The 24,111-nt window shown below is 47.1% G+C and overlaps 1 protein-coding gene across 1 annotated transcript in view; it reads right to left on the bottom strand.

Moving 5' to 3' along the window:
• Positions 1–24,111, bottom strand: part of blmh (bleomycin hydrolase) — a 105,804-nt gene that overhangs the window by 39,507 nt on the left and 42,186 nt on the right. Inside the window, exons 7-10 of the mRNA XM_072469601.1 lie at positions 18,466–18,621; positions 14,582–14,740; positions 10,102–10,169; positions 6,578–6,695 (exon numbers count right to left, since the gene is read on the bottom strand). Of these exons, the coding sequence (XP_072325702.1) occupies positions 6,578–6,695; positions 10,102–10,169; positions 14,582–14,740; positions 18,466–18,621 (501 nt within the window). The remainder of the gene's footprint in view (positions 1–6,577; positions 6,696–10,101; positions 10,170–14,581; positions 14,741–18,465; positions 18,622–24,111) is intronic.

Below are 24,111 nucleotides of genomic sequence, written 5' to 3'. Positions count from 1 at the left end.
GCCATCTGTAGCCACCTAAAATGGCTGATTCCCTATTAATTTGGCCAAAACCTGATGTAAAATGGCTAACCGAAAAGGCTGATGGGAAAAGCAGCCAACAGGACACAAACGGACAGCTGCAGACAGAATAGCATATTCGGCTCTGGGGAAGTCGGCCCAGATCGATACTCAAGACTATTAGCAGCACATCAACCCAGACATCTGCAGTTTAATCGGCTATCCCCGGGAACAATTGCAACATATTAGCAATTGAATGCCGGGCCAGTCCTGTCAGCGCCTGCAGTGGCCAAAACAAAGACAGGTGAACGACCACCCCCCGATCGAGGAATCGCCCCGTTATTGGACATATCGAACCCAGTGATTGGGAACAAGTCCAATCACTTGGGACTCAGGGTCAAGGGCCGCCCCGAGAGGCGGGAAGCCCCTGGGTCCTATAAAGTGAGGGGCCACGTTCAGATCTCTCTCTCTCTCTCTTCCTCACCTGCTCGCAGCCTTCGCAAGAACCTTCAGCAAAGAACCGTAAGTTTGACTCCAGCGATCGCTACCAGATAGAGATTCCTAGCCATCGACCCGTCTCAGCCTTTTGAATCCCGCATGCCAGATCCAATTCGATAAGCCATTCGTTTCCCTGATCTGGTGGGCCCTTCCTAAAGTTAAGTATTGGCCAGTAGTGGTAGGTTTCAATATAGATAGTAGGATTATTGTGTATTAGTTGTTGTATATAATAAATGACCGTTGATTTCAATCTTACTAAGCGGTGTGCTGACTTATTAATCATAACTTGAGCTTGAACCACGTGGCGGTATCAGAAAGATACCTGCCGACTCGTGAGCAAAGGTGACATAATCAGAGCTAATAAACTAAGGCTAAAAAGAGCAACATAATTGGCGACTCCGCGGGGACCCGACATAGAAGTGGAAAACCACTCTGGGAGAACCCCAGAAATTTGAATAGAATCCAATCGGAAGCATAAACAAAAAAAACCCCACAAGTGTTCAAGCGGTTCTGGTTAATAATTCACAATTCGGAAGTGTCTGTATGCATGCGTAACTAACAGGTTTATAAGGTAAAACTGATAGATTTTTGTTGCGTCAAAACTGTCGGAAGTCTGTATTTTCGGAAATGAGTGTAAGCCGTACCCGCATCTACGACACCACCTTAGCCCCCTGTTCCGAATTTGAACGTAGCGAGCAGATAAGAGAGATGGCCATGCAGGCAATGCAACGCCTCATGAACCCCGAAGAATTTGCGGTCGCACCGATCAGCAGCATTAAAGTAGGACAGTGTCCCATTTGGGAAGTGGAAATTCGCAAATTTCTACAGGGCAAAGGATGGCCCGTGTGGAGCGGTTTCTGTAATAATGACGACTCAGGTCCCAGAAGTATAGGGCATACTTGGTGGGAGAACATGAGTGAAATTCATAAGAAAAGCTTAGCGAAAGCGCGCAAGCCGATGGCAATCGTGTCCTGCATGGCACAATTGCGAGGCACAGAGGAGGTCGTCAGGACGCTCCAAAAAGAAATAGAAGGCATACATCGTATGAGTAAAATCGATGTATGCGAGATGGAAAAAGAGAACCTGGAATTGAAAAGGCAGTTAGAAGCCAAGGACGAAGAGGTGGCTGACGCCAAACGGGGTCACCAGTCTTGTCTGGCGCATTTAAGCAGTTTTCAATCCCAGTATGAGAAGGCTTATCAGGACACGCAGCGTGCAGTCCTGGTTAAGAAAGAGACAGAGAAGCAGGTGGAGACGCTACAGAAGCAATGTAGTGATCTCAAGGCAGCCTTGAGAGCGCTCCACGCTGCAACCACGGAACAAAGGCAGAGTACCTTAGACCATGCGAAGTGCCGAAAGCAAATTGCAGACCTGCAAGCAATGCTTTCTGTCCAAAAGGGATTCCAAGACACCTTTGGGGAAAGTTTAGAACAGGAAGACGGCCCTGATTGGGAAGAACTGCAAGAGACAGCGCAGATATATGTTCAGGGAACATGTGCGCAGGGAAAGCCCCAAAGGAGGAAAGCACCCCCACCCCCCACACAGCAGGTAATACAGGCTCCCATGAACCCTGTAACAACCCACCGCACCGCCACAGCAGACGAGGCGGAAGTCTTATATTCCACCCCCCTCACAGTGACCCAATTATGGGACGCGTGTGCTAAAATCACACCGTACCTCCCCGCTTCAGACCCACACCATTTCTTTGCCACCGTCAAACACCAGGCGACCTTGTACGGCCTGGATGAGAAAGAGCAGGTAAAGCTCACGGTCCTCAGCTTAGACCCATCGGTCGCAGCAGCCCTTCCCGACTCACAGAATGTAGGAGGAGGCACCCTTGCAGAAATGCATACCGCGATCCTGGATGCGATCGGGTATAACCGGGGCGACCCCGTAGATGGCCTAAATAAGTGCAGACAGAAAAAGTCTGAACACCCCACAGCGTTCGCAGGACGCTTGTGGATTCACTTTGAAGCCGTTTTCGGAAATGTAGACCGTGCCCATTTGTCCGCAGACAATATGGCCAAATGGACCCGCACCCTTATCTCCCATGCCATGGAAGCAGGACAGAATGCCTGTAGTAATTATGACCCCTTGGAGGAGGCTCATAATGAGAAGTGGGTGGTCAAAAGATTGTCCCGCGTTTGGGGACAAGCGGCTCACAGTAAACCCGCAGCTAGAACCCCTGAGGAAAAACAAGCCGCCGCAGACGTGCAGGCAGTAAGAACCACTCTTCACAACCCCGCCTGGGTAAACGAGGGAAAGAGAAGCCCCCCAGCAAAACCGCAAGAGTGCTTCAATTGTGGACAGTTGGGACATTTTGCCAAAGGATGCAAGGCCCCTAAAAAACCACAGAGAGCCCAACAGACAGGCACTCTCAATAAGAAAAAGGCAGAGCCCATACATAGCGTTAGCGCCCAGTCCGATCAGACAGACTTGACCGGAACGGACTGACGGTGTACAGGCTCCCCCAGCTGGGTCTGCGATACCCTTTGGGATAGGTCAGGATGACCCGTAGTCGCAGCAAAGGTTAGGGGACAGCCGATCGAGCTTCTCTGGGACACAGGAGGGTTCCGCACAACCTTAAATTCCTCCACACTTGGTAAGGACACGTGGCCCACCACAGCCACTATCACCCTCAGCGGCTTCACAGGCCACTCACAACAGGGACATATCACAACCCCTGTACCCATCCAAATCGGCACCATTAATACAAAACACCCCGTAGTGTTAGTCGACCTGCCCCCAACAGCAGAGCACATTTTGGGGATTGACTTCATGAATTCTCATCACCTCTCTTTCGATCCAGTCAACCAGTGTGTCTGGAAGATGGCAAAATCCGCTAGAGCCCCCGCAACGCTCAATATAGGGGATTATATGAACAAAATTAGCGCAGTAGGCGAGTTTTGGTTCAACCCCACCACACTCAGCACGGACCGACAGGTTAGGGCAGTCCTGCAAAAGAACAGGGCAGCATTCGCAACCCACAAACACGACTGTGGACGGATGACCAGTTCCGTACAAATAACAGGACCGGACCCTAGACCCCAAAAGCAGTACGGATTCCCCCTAGAAACAGAGGGAGAAATCCTCAAGGTTATAGAAAGTTTATTAGAGCAGGGCGTCCTAAGATCGGTAGCCTCAACTAATAATGCCCCGATTTGGCCAGTAAGGAAGCCCGACGGATCATGGCGCTTGACCATTGATTATCAAATATTAAGAAGTTACTGAACAGAGGTTAACATCCATAATAATGTAAGCAGCTCTGGATTTAGTTTCTGAGTGTTTTATTATAGAAGCCAGGTAGCTGATTACTGATTAGTGATATATAAATAAATAGCTTTTTTTAAATTTCACTATATATTTGAGTTGGTCACTTGAGCAGACAATTCAATTTATTGTCTTGAATGCAGTTTTCATATTCATAGAGTATCATTATCGAATTATCATAGAATTTACAATACAGAAGGAGGCCATTCGGCCCATCAAGCCTGCGCCGACCATGCTGCACGTCTCACCTAAAACTTTCTACACTTCCGGGGTCCGTATCCCTCTATTCCAATCCTATTCATGTATTGGTCAAGATGCCCCTTAAACGTCACTGTCATACCTGCTTCCACCACCTCCTCCGGCAGCGAGTTCCAGGCATCCACTACCCTCTGTGTTAAGAACTTCCCTCGCACATATCCTCTAAACTTTGCCCTGGAAAGAGCACCCCACCCAAGCTCACGCCCCCACCCCATCCCCGTAACCCAGCCTAACCCTTTTGGACACTAAGGGCAATTTATCAAGGCCAATCCACCTAGCCAACACATCTTTGGACTATGGGAGGAAACCGGAGCACCCGGAGGAAACCCACGCAGACACGGGGAGAACGTACAGACTCTGCACAGACAGTGACCCAAGTATGGAATTGGCATAGGAAGTGTCCATTTGGCCCACTGGGTCCATGCTGGATTGCATTCCTTTCATTCCGACCGATTGACTACATAAGACTTTTCTGAATAGTGCAACTGATGGAAGAAAGATTTCATTAAGTTCGCGCTGCTTGCACAAGCATGAGCAAGCAAAACTCAATTCTCCCTTCAGCACATCAGACCCACGAAAGGCGGTGTAGAATTTCACTATTTAAAAGAGGGACCTGTTTTTAGCCACATAGGAACCATCGATTTCCAAAGAAAACCTGGGGCGGGATTCTCCAGTCCGCCAGCCGCATTTTCCGGGGCGGCACACTCCCGCCGGCAGCGGGATACTCTGTCCCCGCAGCCAGCCAATGGGGTTTCCCATTGTGGCCACCTCACTCTGTCGGGAAACCCACGGCCGTGGGTACGCTGCCAATGGACTGGAGGATCCCGCCGATGGAGAATTCCGCTGCTGGTCTATAGAAGTGTCAAATATAAAAGTGCATTTGCAAAGTATTTGCAATGATGCCTATTGACGATTGCTTCAGAGATTAGGCCATTCACCTATGGGATCTCCTTAAATCAACTCAGGTTTGGTCTGAAGCATTTTGGGAGTGTTTGTGCATTTAAGTTGTGGCTACTTCAGATGAAGAAAATAAACTGGACTCTACTCTTGTCACAAGAATCAGGAACCAAAAAACTTTTTTGAAACGAAAGGAAGTTTTGGAAAGGCAGCAGCGTAAACATGCATGGCAGCCTCCTTATACCATTGAAAAATGGCACCACTTTTTACCCCTCTACACATAGGAAGGTAGAACCATACCCCAGGATTGTCCAGCCAGGTCTGCCAGCAGTCACTCACCACCCCGACTTGGAAATATATCGCTGCCCCTTCACTGTGGCTGTGGCAACATCCTGGAACTCCCTCCCTAACAGCACAGTGGGTGTACCTACACCTCAAGGACTGCTGCGGTTCAAAAAGGCAACTCACCACCACCTTCTGAAGGGCAACCAGGGATGGGCAATAAATACTGGCTTAACCATCCACGCCCACATCCCGCAAATTAATTTTTCTTGTCCTGCCGATGGCAACCCCCTGCCATGGGTTCCCCAAGGGCAGAGGGTGCGAACAACGATAAACCCCATTTACAGGGTGCGGCCAGAAGATCCCACCTCAGGTCAATGGCCGGCTTCCTCCACCACCACAAAACAAGCCATGGGGGGAGCAGAAAATCTGCCCCTAGATTGTGTCCTCCATGATCCATAGAGATGTCAAATATAAAAATACTTTTATAGCTTATTTACAATGATGCCTACAGCTGATTGACCCAGCAAAATATAACAAATTTACTAAATTTAAATTTTAACACGTTAAATTTTAAAATAAATGAGTAAGAAAACCTACTAAAATAGCTATTAGCAACATTTTATATTCAACATGATTCAAAGGGTAAAAGTGAGATTGATATTTCTTCATTGAATCTGATTTATGAATGGCCTTTGAGGTTTATTGTACACTTATAGTTGCATTAGTAACTTAATTGCATTGACTCACCGGGTCGTTTATTTTAGAAACATCTTTATGTTCTATTTTGCTCGCCCCTCTCCAATTCTGTTGCCAAGAGTCAGGCTGCATGAGCTTTACATGCACGCTACTTGGCAGTGTATTCTTGTGTCAGCAAGTAATATTAAATATTGTAATAAGGAGCTTACAGTTTCAATAGATTTCTTCGTAGTTCATTTGGTTCACGCAAACATTAGCAAAAGGGCATACAAGGCGCAATCAAAACAAAAAGTCACACTATTGACTGCAATGGTATTGAATTCAAATTCAATTGAAGGTTAAAAAAAGGAACAAAAAGTGCAAAATGCGATGATATGCTGAGGAATTGTGTATACGTTGGTAAAACTTATAAAAACACAGGACAGTCAATTGCACGCACACACACAAACACTCCCCGCCCCCTGCTTCTTTGAAGCTGAATGTGCACAGGGGTCAGACATCAAAACCAATGTATTCATGTTTTGCAGAACAATGTGCACTATTGTGAATGAAATAGTGGCTATACACTGTCGTCAACCCCCCCCCCCCCCCCCCCCCCCCCCCCCCCCCCCCAACTCTCTGCTCACCTGCGTAAACAAAGCCTGGGGGAAACAGTTAACCATTGAGTGCAAGTTACCTTTTCTGAGAAGCCAGTTAGAACCATAGCGTGAGTCATCAGTGATTCGCCGTACATCAGCCTATCTGCTTTGTCCAAGGTACTCAGCGAAACTCCAAATAACAGCTCCCGGTTAAGGCTGCAACAATTACAAAGCTTTGTGAATGGCTCGTACGTTTTGACTGTTAAGAAGCATTTACTTTAACTATCGTTCGGTCTTATTTTTATTATTTGGTTTGCCTTTAGCCTTTGCCATGTACCTTTGTCCTTAATCTCTGTAACAAGGCACACTTGTGTGCCCATGCAAAAATAAATAAGGACTATTTGTCTAGGCTGTTTGCTAGCAGGCAGGAGTGTTAGTCCACACCAGTTCTTGCATCAATGATCAAAATTTTTTAATATAAACCTTTCTGTTGCAGGACGTACATGAGGGCAGAGTACCATTAACCTGGTATATTTGTCACAGAAACAAATCTTATGCCTGTGTATTATTTCAGAAAAATAATACTAATCATAACATTGAAATTAGAAGCTGCACCTTTATACTAAAACTACTCTCATGCTTTTAAATTACTACTGGGATATACAGTACTTCTGCAAAGTATACGGTCCATATTTTCCTTGCCGCAACTGATAGAATCATTGAGTTTACAGTGCAGAAGGAGGGCATTCAGCCCATCGAGTCTGCACCGGCCCTTGGAAAGAGCACCCTATCTAAGCCCACACCTCCACCCTATCCCCGTAACCCAGTAACCCCACCTAACCTTTTGGACACCAAGGACAATTTAGCATGGCCAATCCACCTAACCTGCACATCTTTGGACTGTGGGAGGAAACCGGAGCACCCGGAGGAAACCCACGCAGACACGGGGAGAACGTGCAGACTCCGCACAGGCAGTGACCCAAGCTGGGAATCAAACCTGGGACCCTGGAGCTATGAAGCAACTGTGCTAACCACTGTGCTACCATGCTGCATACTGAATGAATGCTTCCAATAACAAGTACTTGATTATTACTTCCTGATACTTACTGCAGTAAGTCATCTCTTGGATATCTCAGAAATTGTAATCCATGTGGGCAACTGAATTTCAAATATCCCTTCCTATGATCAGGGCACTTCTGTAATTTCCTCTGCTCCCAGGAAGTTGCCTTCCTTAAAGCAAGCAGTGGTTTTGAGTGCATTCCATGGTGGGAGTCCGGCCACTCAATTTACCAGTTAAGGTGTAGGGGTCTACACTTGTGTACTTTACAATCGATCAGCGCCAACTCATTTATTCAGCTGTTAACCCTGCCTATACTTAACCACTCATGGCAACTGTGCATCTACTTCACAGCTTCTGATAGATTCAGTTGAGTGAAGCTTTGTCAGCACTGGAGTGCGGCTTTGGACTGCGGTAGAGTGCTTAAGTTGGAGTCTGGCGACTGAGGGAATTTAAAGGTTAAATTAAGGGTTAATTCAGTCTAGTCTTTTTTTAATTGCGCAATTAACTAAAAACTAATGTTTGGGTTGGAAAAAGGTATGCTTTAGTCAAACATCAAAACAGGACTTATTCAAGTTCTGATTGCAGCTGCAATTAGTTAGATAACTGGCTTAAACAGGTTTCCAGAGGTTAGATTCAGTTGAGTACAAAAGCAGGCTATCTTAACGTGCTGGTCTGCACTGGAGTGCAGCTTTGGACTGCAGGAGAATCTTCAAATTGGAGTTTGGTGACTGAGGGAGTTTGGTGACTGAGGGAGTTTGGTGACTGAGGGAGTTTGGTGACTGAGGGAGTTTGGTGACTGAGGGAGTTTGGTGACTGAGGGAGTTTGGTGACTGAGGGAGTTTGGTGACTGAGGGAGTTTGGTGACTGAGGGAGTTTGGTGACTGAGGGAGTTTGGTGACTGAGGGAGTTTGGTGACTGAGGGAGTTTGGTGACTGAGGGAGTTTGGTGAGGAGGGATCAGGGCGCCTTTTCTACCTCGCCTCAGAAAGAAGAGCATCAGCCTTGCTAAGTAGGACTTGGTGAGTAGTTCTATTGTCCTTAACATACCCTAAATGGGATGAAGTAAAGGGAAAGAATTAAGGGTAAGTCATGGGAGGGCAGCTTGGGAATTTTATTGTAAGAGAAACAGATAGACCTTTGTGTTTCTGCGGCTGCAGGCACCGCACCAGGGTGGTATGTTGCCTCCCTGGTGCCAGGGTTAGAGATGTCAATGAGTAGCTACGGGACATTCTGAAAGGTGAGGATTGACAACTAGAGGTTGTGGTCCAACGAAATAGGCAAGAAGAGGGGTGAGGTCTTGATAGCTGAATATAGGGGGCTAGGAAATGATTAAGAAGCAGGAACTCAAAGCTAGTATTCCCAGTACCACGTGCTAGTGAGTGCAGGAAAAGGAGAGTAGACCAGATGAACGGACAGCACGGTAGCATAGTGGTTAACACTATGGCTTCACAGTGCCAGGGTCCCAGGTTCGATTCCCGCTTGGGTCACTGCCTGTGCGGAGTCTGCACATTCTCCCCGTGTCTGCGTGGGTTTCCTCTGGGTGCTCCGGTTTCCTCCCACAGTCCAAAGATGTGCAGGTTAGGTGGATTTGCCATACCAAATTGCCCATGGGTTAGATGGGGTTGCAGGGTTACGGAGATATGGTGGAGGTGTGGGGGTCAAGTAGGGTGCTCTTTCCAAGAGCCGGTGCAGACTCGATGGGCCGAATGGCCTCCTTCTGCACTGTAAATTCTATGTGTGGCTGGACAGATGGTGCAGCAGGCTGGCAGGCCTGAGTGGCCTACGCCTGCTCCTATTTTCTATGTTTCTGGAGCTGAGTGAACACAAGAACACGTAGTACTTTTAATCTTAAAATCAGCGCTTTTTCTTTTGTAAACATTGCTGCACCTGGGCGAAACTGTGACACCGTCATTCGACTGGGGTCAAAGAAATGTGAAAGGTGCATGCCGAAATACTTGCATCGAGAAAATAATTTCATAACATTGGTAAGAAACAAACCAAGATCCTGTCTGATCAAAAAGAATTGGTATTCAAATTAAATCTTCTTCTCTTTTTTTTTTTGTTTCTTTTTCTAAAATTTCAACTTTGTGCAATCCACAGTAGTTCTATGGTTTATGATAGAAGTAACTCAGGAGTTCATAAAAGGAGTCTGGCCCTGATATTAAAACAGAGCTGGGTTATGGGCAAGAATAAGGGGGATGGGTTGAATTGCCTGTGCTGAATCTGGAAGGAACTGTAGCGGGTTGGAATATCAAATTTCAGCATGACTGTCTAATTATAATTTTACTTACAGGGTTTTGCGTCCCCAAGGTCGCGTTACTGCAAGGTATTGTCACGAGAGGGAGGGCATAATTTCCCCTGGCAATGGGGGAACGGACCAGTTTGTTCAGTTGGCTAGATGGTTAGCTGTACCATGGGGGTCGGTGAACAGTCTTTGAGGGGGGGGCATGTGTTAAGTGGGGCTATTATCTAGACAAAAAATATCTTACAATGTTTAGCAATGGTTTCTACTATTTTTAATCTCGACAGCACAACTTTATTTGTTTCATGGTTAGATACTTACATTTTGGGATCATTAATCCCCAGCTTGCTGCAAAATCCCTTTCCAACATCGCATCCAAACCAGACTGCCTAAATATTAAGTTAAGAACATTAGAAAGAAAGTTGGAAATTGCATTGTTATTGCAGTGGTCACAGCCTTGGGTTGGCCCAAAATGCAATTGCAACCAATGAGCTGCTTTTGAACTATAGTCAGTACCGTAATGTAGGAAACACAGCAGTCAGTTTCTGCACCGCAAGCTCCAACATGTAGCAATAAATAATCATTTAGATCATCTATTTTAGTGGTGCTGGATGAGGGAATAAATACTGACCATGGCACAGGGAGAACTCCCCTTGTCTTTATAATAGTATCACCGGGTCTGGTTCTTAAACCTGGGGTTTAACCTGCAAGGTAATGCACCGCTCCCTCAGTGCTGCACTGTGTCAGCCCAGACTTTGTGCTCAAGTCTCTGGAGCAAGACTTCAATCCGCCATCTTCTGGCTCAAAGACACAGTCCCACCATTGATCCCAGGCTGACGACACCTATCAGTATTTCGAGAGATCCATTACTCGTCTGCCATGTAAATAAAAGTGTCATGTTTGGTTGGCATTAGGTCACGGTGTTAGCAGAGACTGGCGTTATCTCTTGGTGTTATCAGGACCCTGCGCCAGAGACTTTACCCACAGGAGAGCCAGTACAGGGTTTAGTTTGCATGACAGAAATTGCGGTCAGAGGCGGGGCCAGAACAGAAGCTGCAGCTTTAGGTTGACGCATCTGCAAACCACTGAGCTTGGACTGGGAGAGCGCCTGCTACGGGAACAGCATGTGTCAGCACCAAGGGAATGAACAGCAAGGAAGATAATGAAGCGATAAACATGTACTGTAGTATAGAGTGGAGCTGGATTGGACGTGGCATGTCAGGTCCCACAGATGTTCACAGACTGTGAAAACGGGGCAATAGAACATGGAATCAAAGAAACGTCCTATCAATGTGTTATTTAAGAAAAAAAGACATTGCAAACCCATTGTAGTCATCAAGAAGAAGCAGCACAGAAATAGAAAGCCTCTTTTGTCATTAGACAAAAATCTCATTAACTTGAAACAATTTCAAAGCAATGTTCTAACATAACCTGAATGTGGTTTCATCGGAGTATGGAGGTGGTTTTGGAGTAGCTTTTTTGGAAGACAGAATGGTTGTGATGTTTTCAATCTCACAGAGCCATCTTCTGGTTTAGGAGGTGACTCCAAACGCAGGAGGGGAAGGAAGAGTTGGGACTGAGGTTGCTCTCTTTGTAAAAATTCAGTCAAGTGACGTGGGCCTTGCTGGCTAGACCAGCATTTTTATTGCCCAACCCACATTGCCCCTGAGAAGGTAGCGGAGAGCTGCCTGCTTGAACCGCCGCTGTCCATCCACTGCAGGTACAGCCGCAGTGCAGTTTGGGAGGGAGTTACAAGATTTTTGACGCAGCAATAGTGAAGAAATGGCGGCTTAGTTCCAAGTCAGAATGGTGTGTGGCTACGAGGGGAACTTGGGTGTTCCCACGCATCTGCTGCGGTGGTCTAGGCTTCAGGTTTGGAAGGTGTTGTCAGGAGCACTGGTGCATGTTGTAGATTGTACATACTGTTTCCGCTGTGTCAGTGGCGCAGTGAATGTTGAAGGTAGTGCCTGGGGTGCCAATCTCGTGAGCTGCTGTGTCCCGGATTGTGTAGAGCTTCTTGACTGTTGGTGCACCTGCACTCGGCCATGCAGGAGGGGAGGGTTACTCTCTGCAGAGGTCGGGATTTGTCCTGTTTCTTGTGTACAGGACATACCTGGCCAATTTCAATTTTCCACATTTGACGGGTAGATGCCAATGTTGTAGTTGTACTGGAACAGCTTGGCTAGGGGTGCCGTTATTTCTGGAGCACGTCTTCAGCCAGAATACCGTCAGGGCCCGTAGCCTTTACTGTATCCAATATTTCTTGATTTCATGTGAAATTTGAATTCAATAAAAATCTGGAATTAAAAGTCTAAAGGTGACAATGAAACCAATCTGGTTCACAAATGTCCTTTGGAAGGAAATCTGTTGTCCTTACCCCGTCTGGCCTACATATGACTCCAGATCCACAGCAATGTGGTTGACTCTTAAATGCCCTTGGGGATGGGCAAGAAATGCTGACCCAGCCAGCGACGCACACATCCCATGGACAAATATTTTTGTGAAGATGGAACTGTCTCCAATACGGTCAAAGACAGATACATCTGCGACTAGTAGATCGGTGACAGAGGTCAAAGAGGATTTTCCTCTTATTGGTTCCCTCACTACCTGCTGCAGACCCTGTCTAGCAATATGTCCTTTAGCGCTCAATCAGTAGGGGTGTTACCAAGACACTCTTGGATGTTGATGTCCCCCAGCCAGAGTACAATCTGCACTCTTGCCACCCTCCAAGTACTGTTCACCATGGTGGCGTACAGGTTCATCAGGTAAGATGGGGATCGTAGGTGGCAGTCAGCAGGAAGTTTCCTTGCTGATGCCTTGGCCTGATGCTATGCGACTTTATAAGGTCCAAAGTTGATGTTGAGAACTCGCAGGGAAACTCTCTCCCTACCATACCAGGTTTCCAGTTACAAAAACAATCTTTGATCATCACCCTCTGCCTTCTGCCACTAAGCTAATTTTGGGTCCAATTTGCCCTGGATCCAATGGGCCCTTACCTTCTTGACCAGTCTCCCATGCGGAACCTTGTCAAAATCCTTACTGACGTCCCATGTAGGCTACATCAACTGCACTGCCCTCATCTTCACACCCTAGTCACTTCCTCGCAAAATTCAATCACATTTTTAGACATAATCTCCCCGACAAAGCCATGCCGACTATCCTTCATTTAGTCTTGCCTCTCCAAGTGGAGATTAATTCTGTCCCTCAGAATTTATTCCAACAATTTCCCTATCACTTGACGTTACACTCACTGGCCTATAATTACCTGGTTTTTTTTTCCCCCTACTTCCTTTCTTGAATAATGGCACCACATTATCTGTCCTCTGGCACCTCTCCTGCGGTGAGAGAGGAGCTTCACTAGTCTGTGGGGCAGCTCTCCCAATGTTATTAGTAAGGAGGACTTTGCAAGGTGGACAGGGATGAGTTTGCCTTTGTCGGTTCCGGTGCCCAGGAAAATTCCGGGTGATTTGCCAAGTTTCATTCCGGTTAAGACTTCATAGAGGTTTGATACACCTGAGTGGCTTGCAGCATTTAAGAGTCAACTACACTGTTATAGGACTGAAGTCATATGTAAACCAGATGAGGCAAGGGTGGCATTTCCTTCCCTCGAAGACATTAAATGAACCAGGTGGGTTTTTATGATTTTATTATTGAAACTAGCTTTTGTAATTCCAGATTTATTAACTACATTTAAATAGTACCAGCTGCTGAGGCGGGATTTGAACCCCATGTCCCCACAGGAATAGACTGAGTCTCTCTATTACTAGTCCAACTACCGCCTCGGCCTTCAAAGGCAAAGACTCCTGCTTGACCTAGAAGGAGCAGACAAAATTCATTCACTGTGTGGCTTACAGACCCGAAGCCCAAGTCGGCAGCATGGTAGCACAAGTGGATAGTGCCAGGGTCCCAGGTTCCCCGCTGGGTCACTGTCTGTGCGGAGTCTGCACGTTCTCCCCATGCCTGCGTGGGTTTCCTCCGGGTGCTCCGGTTTCCTCCCACCATCCAAAGACGTGCAGGTTAGGTGGATTGTCCATGATAAATTGCCCTTTGTGACTAAAAACGTTAGGCGGGGTTATTGGGTTACGGGGATAGGATGGAAGTGAGGGCTTAAGTGGGTCGGTGCAGACTCGATGGGCCGAATGGCCTACTTTTGCACTATGTTCTATGTCTATGTATAAAGGTGTAACTCTTCCTCTTCTACTCCCCCCCCCCCCCACTATTGGTTAGAATTTCAGGGCAATCAGTTTATCTTTAAAAATTTGTGACATCTGTGTTAGAAACCCACTCCTATAATCTAACTGCATTGCAAATGGACCATTCCATTAATGACTTGGATGTAGTATATTCTTTTTTGATCTTCGGTAGTCCAATCTTCTTCCTCACTCCCAAGCTTGTTCACATCGCAGCCAAGAGGACAGACTGAAGATCTGCTCCGAGAGGAGACCAGGTTAAGCAAGAGTATCCCAGCGTGTCCAGTCTTCCAGTGGTTTCCTCTAGCCCTGGGAGATGCCAGGTGGAAATACGGTTTCCCAGGTTTCTACTCAAGCCTTCTAGATAACTGAATCATTGAAAGATATAGTGCAATACATTAAATAACGGAGGCACATTGGCCTGACTTTTCCCCCCTGGGCCATTAAACAGCACCTCCTTATAACCAACATTTAGAAACACTCTGACTTTGTAAAGGTTTGCAGATCAGGTACCTGCTCTTTGCCATTCCACAAGTTGCATTGTACTTTGGAGCAAAAAAGTTTAGATTTTACGACAAAATTATAGAGGTTAAGTGTAAGAATATGTAAACCTCTCCAGACTTGATGGAAGCAGCAGCCAAACGCTTTAACTCCTGAATGGGCTGGTTGATGTATAAAGTGCTCTTCGTATTTATCATGTTATTTAGGAAATCGACCGTGTACAGCTTGTCAAAGGGGTTGAACGTTCTCGGGTCATTAACCAGGCACACCTACAAAACATAGAGGAAAAAAAAAATCAGTCTTTAGCACATTGGTCAGCAATTGACCAAGTATTTAATCACCCAAATCTTATTAATTGAGTACAGCTACGATCTCATCTAGAACATACAGTGCAGAAGGAGGCCATTCGGCCCATCGAGTCTGCACCTACCCACTTAAGCCCTCACTTCCACCCTATCCCCGTAACCCACTAGCCCCTCACAACCCTTTTGGTCACTAAGGGCAATTTATCATGGACAATCCACCTAACTTGCATGCCTTTGGACTGTGGGAGGAGCATTTTTTTTTATGCTTGCTATCATTAGCACGGTAGCACAGTGATTAGCAGTTGCTTCACAGCTCCAGGGTCCCAGGTTCAATTCCTGACTTGGTTACTGTCTGTGTGGAGTCTGCACATTCTCCCTGTGTCTGCATGGGTTTCCTCCGGGTGCTCCGGTTTCCTCCCACAGTCCAAAGATGTGCAGGTTAGGTGGATTGGCTGTGCTAAATTCCCCTTAGTGTCAAAAGGTTCGGTGGGGTTATTGGGTTACGGGGATAGGGTGGAGGTGTGGGCATAGGTGGTGTGCTCTTTCCAAGGGCCAGTGCAGACTCGATGGGCTGAATGGCCTCCTTCTGCACTGTAAATTCTATGATCTATTAGCACTATTAAACGTGGACTATTTTCTGGTGTTAGCCTAACTAGCATCATGGCGCTTTAGGCAACGTTGAATGCCTCTCTGGTACACAATGCCTTTTAATTTTTCTGTAAGGAGTTTTCATTTTTATTTCCATCGGTGTAGAAGATATACTCAAGGATTGACTTCTTTGTGATGGCTAAAACTTTGCACCCTGGGGTAAGTAGGGACAGAGTATTCGCCGGTGGTTATTTCGAACCATGCGCCTGTTTGGTGGAGGAGTTGCGGGAAGATTTGGAGGCACTGCTGGGTTTGGACGAGGTGTGCACTGCTTAGGGGAAGATGTAGTCTGGGAAGGAACCGTGCCAGATGGATTCCCGGTAGAATTTTGTTGGCCCCATTGTTGCTGGAGATGTGTAAGGACTCACTGTCAGAGGGTTCCCTTCCGGAGATGTTGGGGCAAGCTTCTATCTCCCTCCTTTAAAGAAGGTTCAGGATCCGACGGAGTTTGGGTCGTATCGACCCATTTCTCCACTTAATGTGAATGCAAACTTCTAGCTAAGGTTGTGGCGTTAAGGTTGGAGCGGTGCCTCCCGGAGCTTGTGGGAGAGGACCAGACAGGCTTTGTAAAGAGCAGGAAGCTGTCGTCTAATGTGAGACAGCTACTCAACGCGGTTCTGTACTGGAAGTGGGGCCAGAGCCAGAGATAATTATGTCATTGGACGCAGAGAAGGCCTTCGATAGGGTTGAATGGAGATACTGGTTTACAGTTCTGGGGAAGTTTGGGACTGGGTTTGTGTCGTAGGTGCGGTTGTCGTATGAGGCTCCGTTGAGGGGTTGCCCGTTTTGTGCACTGGAACTAGTTTTCGCTATCTGGAGGTTCATGTGATGCTGGTCTGGACTGGGCACGGCTTCACAAGCTGAACTTTATTAGCTTGCCGAGTACGGGGAGGGCGGATTTGCAGAGATGGCACAGCCTTCCATGGTCTCTGGCGGGCTGGATGCAGGCAATTAAGATGAATATCTTGCCACGATTCGTGTTCTTGTTTTAGTGCCTTCCGGTCTTTCTGCTGAAAGCGTGCCTTCGGGGTCAGGAGCAGTGCCTTCGGGGTCAGGAGCAGCTCGTAACAGGGTTCAGGTAGGCGACCGTCTCGGATTCGGAGAGGGGTCTTGCATAGGGAGCGGTGTGGGGGGGGGGTGTGTGTGCTGGCACTGTCGAACTTGTTGTTGGGCAGCCAAGGTGTTGGGTTGGTTCGGGACATTGTCCGAGTACGAATGGAGTCAGGGTCATGTAAGGGGTCGTGTCTGGAGGAATTGGTGACGACCACTCTGTTGTTCGCTCCAGTGAAGTATTTGTCGAAGACGGTGGTCATCTCCATACGTCATGCTGCGCAGGGATAAGTTTGATTCAGCTCAAGGTGGTGTTCAGAGCGCATCTCACCAAGGCCAGAATGAGCTGTTTGAGGGGGTTGAGGATAGGTGTGAGCGGTATTTGAGGGGGCCTGCAAACCATACGCACATGTTCTGGTCTTGCCCCGACTTGGTGGGTTTTTGGGGGCCTTTTTTAAACACCATGGGCGAAATTCTCCGGTATCGGCACGATGTCCGCCGACTGGCGCCAAAAACGGCGCAAATCAGTCGGGCATTGCGCCGCCCCAAAGGTGCGGAATCCTCCGCATCTTGGGGGGCCGAGCCCTAACGTTGAAGGGCTAACGTTGAGGGGCTAGGCCCGCGCCGGACTGATTTCCACCCCGCCAGCTGGCAGAAGTGCCCCGCCAGCTGGCGAGGAAATGACATTGCCGGGCGGCGCATGCGCGGGAGCGTTAGCGGCTGCTCACGGCACCCCGCGCATGCGCAGTGGAGGAAGTCTCTTCCGCCTCCGCCATGGTGGAGACCGTGGCGAAGGTGGAAGGAAAAGAGTGCCCCTCACGGCACAGGCCCGCCCGCGGATCGGTGGGCCCCGATCGCGGGCCAGGCCACCGTGAGGGCACCCCCCGGGGCCAAATCGCCCCGCGCCCCCCCCCCAGGACCCGGGAGCCCGCCCGCGCCGCCTTGTCCCGCCGGTAAGAGAGGTGGTTTAATCCACGCCGGCTGGACAGGCATCCTAGCAGCGGGACTTTGGCCCATCCGGGCCGGAGAATCGCGGGGGGGGGGGGAGGCGACCGGCGCAGCGCGATTCCCGTCCCTGCCGAATATCCGGTGCCGGAAAATTTGGCAACCGGCGGGGGCGGGATTCACGCCAGCCCCCGGCGATTCTCCAACCCGGCGGGGGGTCGGAGAATCTCGCCCCTGATCGGCAATTTTAAATGTGGATTTGGAACCCTGCCTATTAGTCAGGATATTTGGGATGTCGGACGAGCGGAACGGAGGATAGGGGTGATGGCGGACGCTTTGGCTTTTGCCCGGGGGTGTATCCTGCTGAGTTGCAGACAGGCGACATTGCCGAGTGCTGCAGCATGGCTGGGTGACTTGATGGAGTTTTTTCCTCTCGAGAAGGTTAAGTTCACGATGAGGAGAGCGGTTGATGGATTCTATCGCAGATGACATCCCTTTTTATTGCATTTCAAGGATCTGGTCACTGTTAGTGGGGGGAGGGGGGAGTTCTATTGGGGAGAGGTAGTAAGGGTTGGGGATGGTTGGTTATACATGGTTTGTAATTTTGATTGTTAATTTGTATGAAATGTTTTTATTTTGTATGAAATGTTAAAAACTAATACAAATATTTTTTTAAAATAGAAATTGTCATGCCATATCCCCAGTCGCTTACTTCTGGAAAACTGATATGTCTTAAAATGATTTTACTTCTGGTCAAATCTTACAGAAAGGAGCTAGAGAAATACATGAGGGAGGAAGGCACAGATTGATATTATGATAGAATTGGGTGAAGAATGGTAGAAAGCTCAAGCGGAGCATAAATGCCAACTTCGACCAAATGGCCTGTTTTTTGCACTGTGAAGTCCATGGCTTACAGATCATTGGTTCTGACTGGTCAAGAAATGAGTTGGTGTTGGGCTGTCAAACAGGAGACGTTTTGTTAAAGTAACACCTTTAGCTGCAAGGACATCATGGAAGTAACAACTCCACAAAGTAATTTCTCCTACCTTGTCTTCCATATTGTAAAATGGCTTCACATGTTTTCTGTAAAATTGAAGAGGTGTCAGTGGCCCAATCTTCTTGTAATTCTTTTCTTTATCTCGGAATTCCCAGGTAAAAGTTTCCGGAGGGGTGCCCAGGCAAATATTAACTATTCTGAAGACCTGAAAAAGACGTCCAGCACCACTTCATTAGCAGGTAATGAAATCGCAGAAGCAACCTCTAAAACAGGAGGAAAATGTTCTTTTATTTTGGGACAAAATTTGGCAACAACATGGGTGAAGTGAGTTTGCAGAATGTGTAAGGATCCATCCATGGAGCTTAATGTGGAAAAATGTGAAATTATCCATTTTGGTGGGAAGAATTTACTTCCTGAAAAGGCAGTGGAAGCAGAGTCTCTGAATATTTTTAAGGAAGAGCTAGATATTGGGTGAAAGGTTATTTGGGGCAGGTGTTGAAGTTACAATCAGATCAGCCATGATCTTAGTGAATGGCGGGGCTGCTTCAAGGGGCCGAGTGACTTACTTCTAATTCGTACGCGTCACAAATCAGGTTGTTTAAATGTCCAAACTACCAACCAGTGGAAGTACCTAAAAATGCTTCCCCGGTGCAATCTTCTGCGGACATTCTGTCATGTTTTTCATCACATTTAGAGAGTCGGCCTAGGACCTCCTACCTATCACCACAGGGCCACCGTCACACACACACACACACACACACGTTGCCCCTAGCTCTCTACCCCTCTCCCCTGGCAATCCGGAGAGCCTGAATAAATAGGGCTTTCAGCTCTATAAAGTGTACGACCATACACAGATGCAGATGTAACCTGTGGCCACGAGCAGATTGAAGCTGAAGAAACAGTCAAACCTTGGAGGCTGAGTTCCAAACTACCGTTGACACATATTGGAGGCTATGAAAGAATAAGCCTCGGGCTAAAAATTTGGGAGACAAAAGGACCTCCACCAGACTGCTCCTGCAATGCAACACTGCCTGCCTGCTCCACCACCAAACCTCTCCACACCCACCAAGATCCTCGATGAGCCATTAGACAACGTGGATCATTTCTCATACCCTGGGAGCCACCTGTCAGCGAGGGAAAACACCAAGGATGAAACTCAACATCGCCTTCAGCGTGCCAGCGATGACAGAGACCTGAATTTTGGCACCAAACCCATGATGTACAAGGCTGAAGTCCTATCCACCTGCCTGTATGCTTCAGAGGTACTTGACAACATGCAGCAGACACCTTAAACCACTGGGGAAGGATCAGTGAAGTTGCCGCAAAATCCTGTAGGTAGTCCAATATCCGTGCCCTCTCTCAGGCCAACATCCCCGGTATCGAGCCACTGGCTATGGTTTATCAGCCATGTTGGGTGTGCCGGAGAGTCCACATGCCTGACACAAGAATCCCAAAGCAAGCTCTCGACTCTGAGCTTTGCCATGGCAAGCAGTTACCAGGAGGGCAGAGGAAACCTTTCAGTGACGTCCTCAAAACCTCCCAGAGAAAACTGCAACATCCCCACATTCTCGAACGTCCAAACTGGAGCAGAAGCATCGGTAAATGCGCCAACCATTTCAAACATCTCAGACAGGCCCCGGTGGAGGCCAAGTGCAAACAGCCCAAGGAGTGCACCGAAATCCAAGCACCCCACCCACCTCATTAAACACTAGCTGCGTCACCGGTGGAAGAGTGCGCGGGTCCAGCACTGGACACCTCAGGGACTCACAACCCCGGAGTTGGAAGAAAGTCCCCCTCAATCCAGAGGGACTGCATAAGAATGCTTCAGTGAGAATACAACCTTCTCAGGTCCAGCACGGTCGCACAAGTTGGGCAGCATTGTAGCACAAGTGGATAGCACTGTGGCTTCACAGCACCAGGGTCCCAGGTTAGATTCCCCGTTGGGTCACTGTCTGTGCGGAGTCTGCACGTTCTCCCCGTGTCTGCGTGGGTTTCCTCCGAGTGCTCCGGTTTCCTCCCACAGTCCAAAGACGTGCAGGTTCGGTGGATTGCCCATGATAAATTGCCCTTAGTGACTAAAAAAATTAGGCGGGGTTATTTGGTTACAGGGATAGAGTGGAAATGAGGGTTTGAGTGGGTCGGTGCAGACTCGATGGGCTGAATGGCCTCCTTCCGCACTGTATGTTCTAAGTAAAGATGGGAACGGAATTCAATTTAGCCAGTTGTGCTCATGTTCAGAGGGAAAAAATTCAATAAAAATTGGAAAATAAAAGCAACATGCTGCGAAAAATAAAAATATAAATTCAACAAGAATCTATTTTGAGAGTTTTTGTTACTGCAGTTTTGAAGTGTTAGCAGTGACCCTGGGTTTCTCACACCAGTTCTCTATAGCAACATTAGATGGTAATTTGCATGTATGTAATTGAGTAATTTGCATGTATGTAATCGGCGTCTACCAGTAATGTGAGACTGCACTGTACAAGCAGGCAGCTTGCTGGACAAAAAAAAAATCACCATTGCAGTGCACTGCCATGTTAGATGTTACACCAGTGACGACACACCAAAACCTCTTCATTGGTTACAAAGTGCTTTGGGAGAACTCAGGGACTCTAAGCAGCAGTGTCAATGCAAATTATTTCTGTCAAAAGGGAGCACGTTTCTGAGAGAACATTTCCAATTCTGGTAGATGGAAATTTGTGCGGCTATGGACTGCTAAAGGCTGCGATTTTTTTTGTTGTTGCTTTGTTAGAGAGCCGGAGAAGAATTTTGCATGAGATGTCTTTCTCAAATTATATATTTTTTAAATCTTTGCCTCAAGGATATCAATGATGTGTGGGGGTAGGCTGCTTCGATGGTTGATAATACATGCAAATCTCTTTGCCCATTGGCTCGGTTGTAATTTGAGTTAAATTTACCAGACTTTCCATAGAATTATATTGTATTCAATGTGACATCCAACTGCAAGGCTGCAGAATAAATAACAGAGCGGAATCCCCGGGCCTGCGTTTTGTGCTCTGGTGTCAAACGTCCTGCCACTGGCCAGCGGCAGGAGCTTCTGATCCCGCCGCTGTCGATGGGATTTCCTGTTGTTTGCACCCATCACCACCTGGGAACCCGTGACAGGGGATCGCCATCAGCAGGACCGGAAAATCCTGCCCGTACGGTCGATTTTCTAGATTACAGCCAGAGTGTAAAATTAGTGCGGATTTCAATGAAAAAATGAAATGAAATGAACTTGCAAGTGCTGGTGTTTCCCATGTATCTGCGGCCCTTATCCTTCTCAGTGGCAGAGGCCACAGGTTTGGAAGATGCTGTTGAAGGATGCTTGGTGAGTTACTGCAGTGTGTTTTGTAGATGGCACACACTGCCAATGTGCATTGGTGGTGGAGGGTGTGAATGTTTGTAGATGGGGTCCCAATCAAGCAGGCTGCTTTGTCCTGGATGGTGCCAAGCTTCTAAGTGGTGTTGGAGCTGCACTCATTCAGACAAGTGGTGGGTATTCCACATTTCTGACCTGTGCCTTATAGATGGTGGGCAGGCCTTGGCGATCAGGAGCTCCGAACTGCTCATGTAGCCACCGTATTTATATGGCTAGTCCAGTTCAGTTTCTGGTCAATGGTAACCCCCAAGGATACTGGTAGTGGGGGATTTAGTGATGGAAATGTTATTGAATGTCAAGGGGAGATGATTAGATTTTGTCTTGTTAGGGATGGTCATTGCCTGGCACTTGTGTGGCAGAAACGTTACTTGCCACTTGTCAGCCTAAGCCTGGATATTGTCCAGGTTTTGCTGCATTTGGATATGGACTGCTTCAGTCGCCCATGGTGCTGAACATTGTGCAGTCATCACGAACACCCCCACTTCTGACAGAGGGAAGGTCATTGATGAAGCAGCTGAAGATGGTTGGACCTAGGACATTAATTCAAACTCAGGAATGGAAAGTAGCTTTCTCGTGAAAACGTTTCTTAAATATATCTATAACAAAGTGAATAGTATTGTAGTAGACCCACTGGTACTTCTTTTCTAATCTCCTGCAATAGGCCTAATTATAGAAAAATGATCTTTAACATTTTAAGACTGATAAGGAGCAGACAGTTCTTTACCATGTCTTTAACTGTTTTATACAGGGAATTATTGCCAAGGGTTGCTTTACTATATCAGTCTTCAGCCCAGTCCACTGGTGATTCTGTAAGTCATAGCAAATTACAGGTAATAAAAATAATCCCCTTACAGGAAGTTGCAATTAACAATAATGATCTAGTGCACTTTATCCACAGTCATGGTATATAACTGGAATACTTTATGTTGCAGACTTTTACTCCAAGGGGAAGATTCTCATAAATTCATAGAACTGCAACTGTATCATCTTCTTGCAGATTAAAGGGGTGGAACGTTTGAGCTCCATGGGGCTGGAGAATCCTCCTAGGCAGCATTCAATTTATCAGAAAATGCAGAGGTCTTGACACTGATGAAGAAACATTACATGTGACTCTCCGATAAGCTGGCCACTGCTCCAGGGGCCCCAAATGTGCAGAGCTTTGGAAAGATCGATCACATGTCTCTAATAACCTGAAGCTTTCCTGAGAGAACGCAAGGAAAGTGCTTCTACAACATCCCAAATTCTCCCACAGGTTGATTTTTACAAAGCCTAAAGTGTGCTGTTTTAATTAGGAAACCTCGGCTGGAGATTTCTGTGAAGAGGCTCAACGAGGCTGGAGAAATATAGGGGACCAAAAAAAGGATTCATTTTATACAAAGCCATAATAGTATCTATGTAATTGCCCTATAGAGGGAGATCCTCTATGGAGGATTGATTATTGAAACAAACATAACTTTGTTGGAATAATAATCCTTAATAACTGACATTTTTCTTTTTGTTATATTCTTCCATGGGATGTGATTATTGACAAGGCCAGCAATTTGCCAGTCCCTAATTGCCTTTGCTAGGCCATTTCCGAGGGTGGTTAAGAGTCAACCACATTTCTGTGGGTGGCACAATGGTTAGCACAACTGCCTCAGCCTTGGTTGACTGCCTGTGTAGAGTTTGCACTCTCCCAGTGTCTGCTTGGGCCTCCTCTGGGTGCTCCAGTTTCCTTCCACAGTCCAAAGATGGTCATGCTAAATTGCTCCTTAGTGTCCAAAGAGGTGGGGTTATGGGGGGGATAGGGCGGGCAAGTGGGCCTAGGTATGGTGCTTTCAAAGGATTGGTTCAAATTTGGACTGTAGGAATTCTATGAACATGTCGGCCAGACTAGGTAAGGACGGCAGATTTCCTTCCCTAAAAAAAGGACACTAGTAAAGCAAATGGGTTTTTACAATAATCAATAATAGTTGGACTAATCACCAATATTGCGACCAGCCTTTTATTCTAGATATTCCAAATTCCTCCTCTGCCAGGGTGACCTATCCCGAATATAAGCCTGGACCTCTGGATTAATAGTCCAGTGACTTGTACACTACAGCACTGTCTCCCCCATTCAGTTCGAAGTGCTGAATTATTTCAAGAATACTCCAAGCCAACACAGAGCGTTCAGAACTCTGCCAATCACCATTTTCCAAATTTACTTATATGGACCAATTGCAGATATGGAATTTTTAGTTTAAAGCCAAGGCCATTCACACGAAGATCATAGCACATGGAGGTAAGTGACAAACATTGTTAGGAAAATGATAGGTGGCTTTAAGGGATTTATAT

The sequence above is a fragment of the Scyliorhinus torazame genome, chromosome 12, assembly GCF_047496885.1.
Source record: "Scyliorhinus torazame isolate Kashiwa2021f chromosome 12, sScyTor2.1, whole genome shotgun sequence".
NCBI classification, from domain to species: Eukaryota; Metazoa; Chordata; class Chondrichthyes; order Carcharhiniformes; family Scyliorhinidae; genus Scyliorhinus; species Scyliorhinus torazame.
Note: the sequence above shows the minus strand (reverse complement) of the source record. Positions and strands in the feature narration are given on the sequence as shown.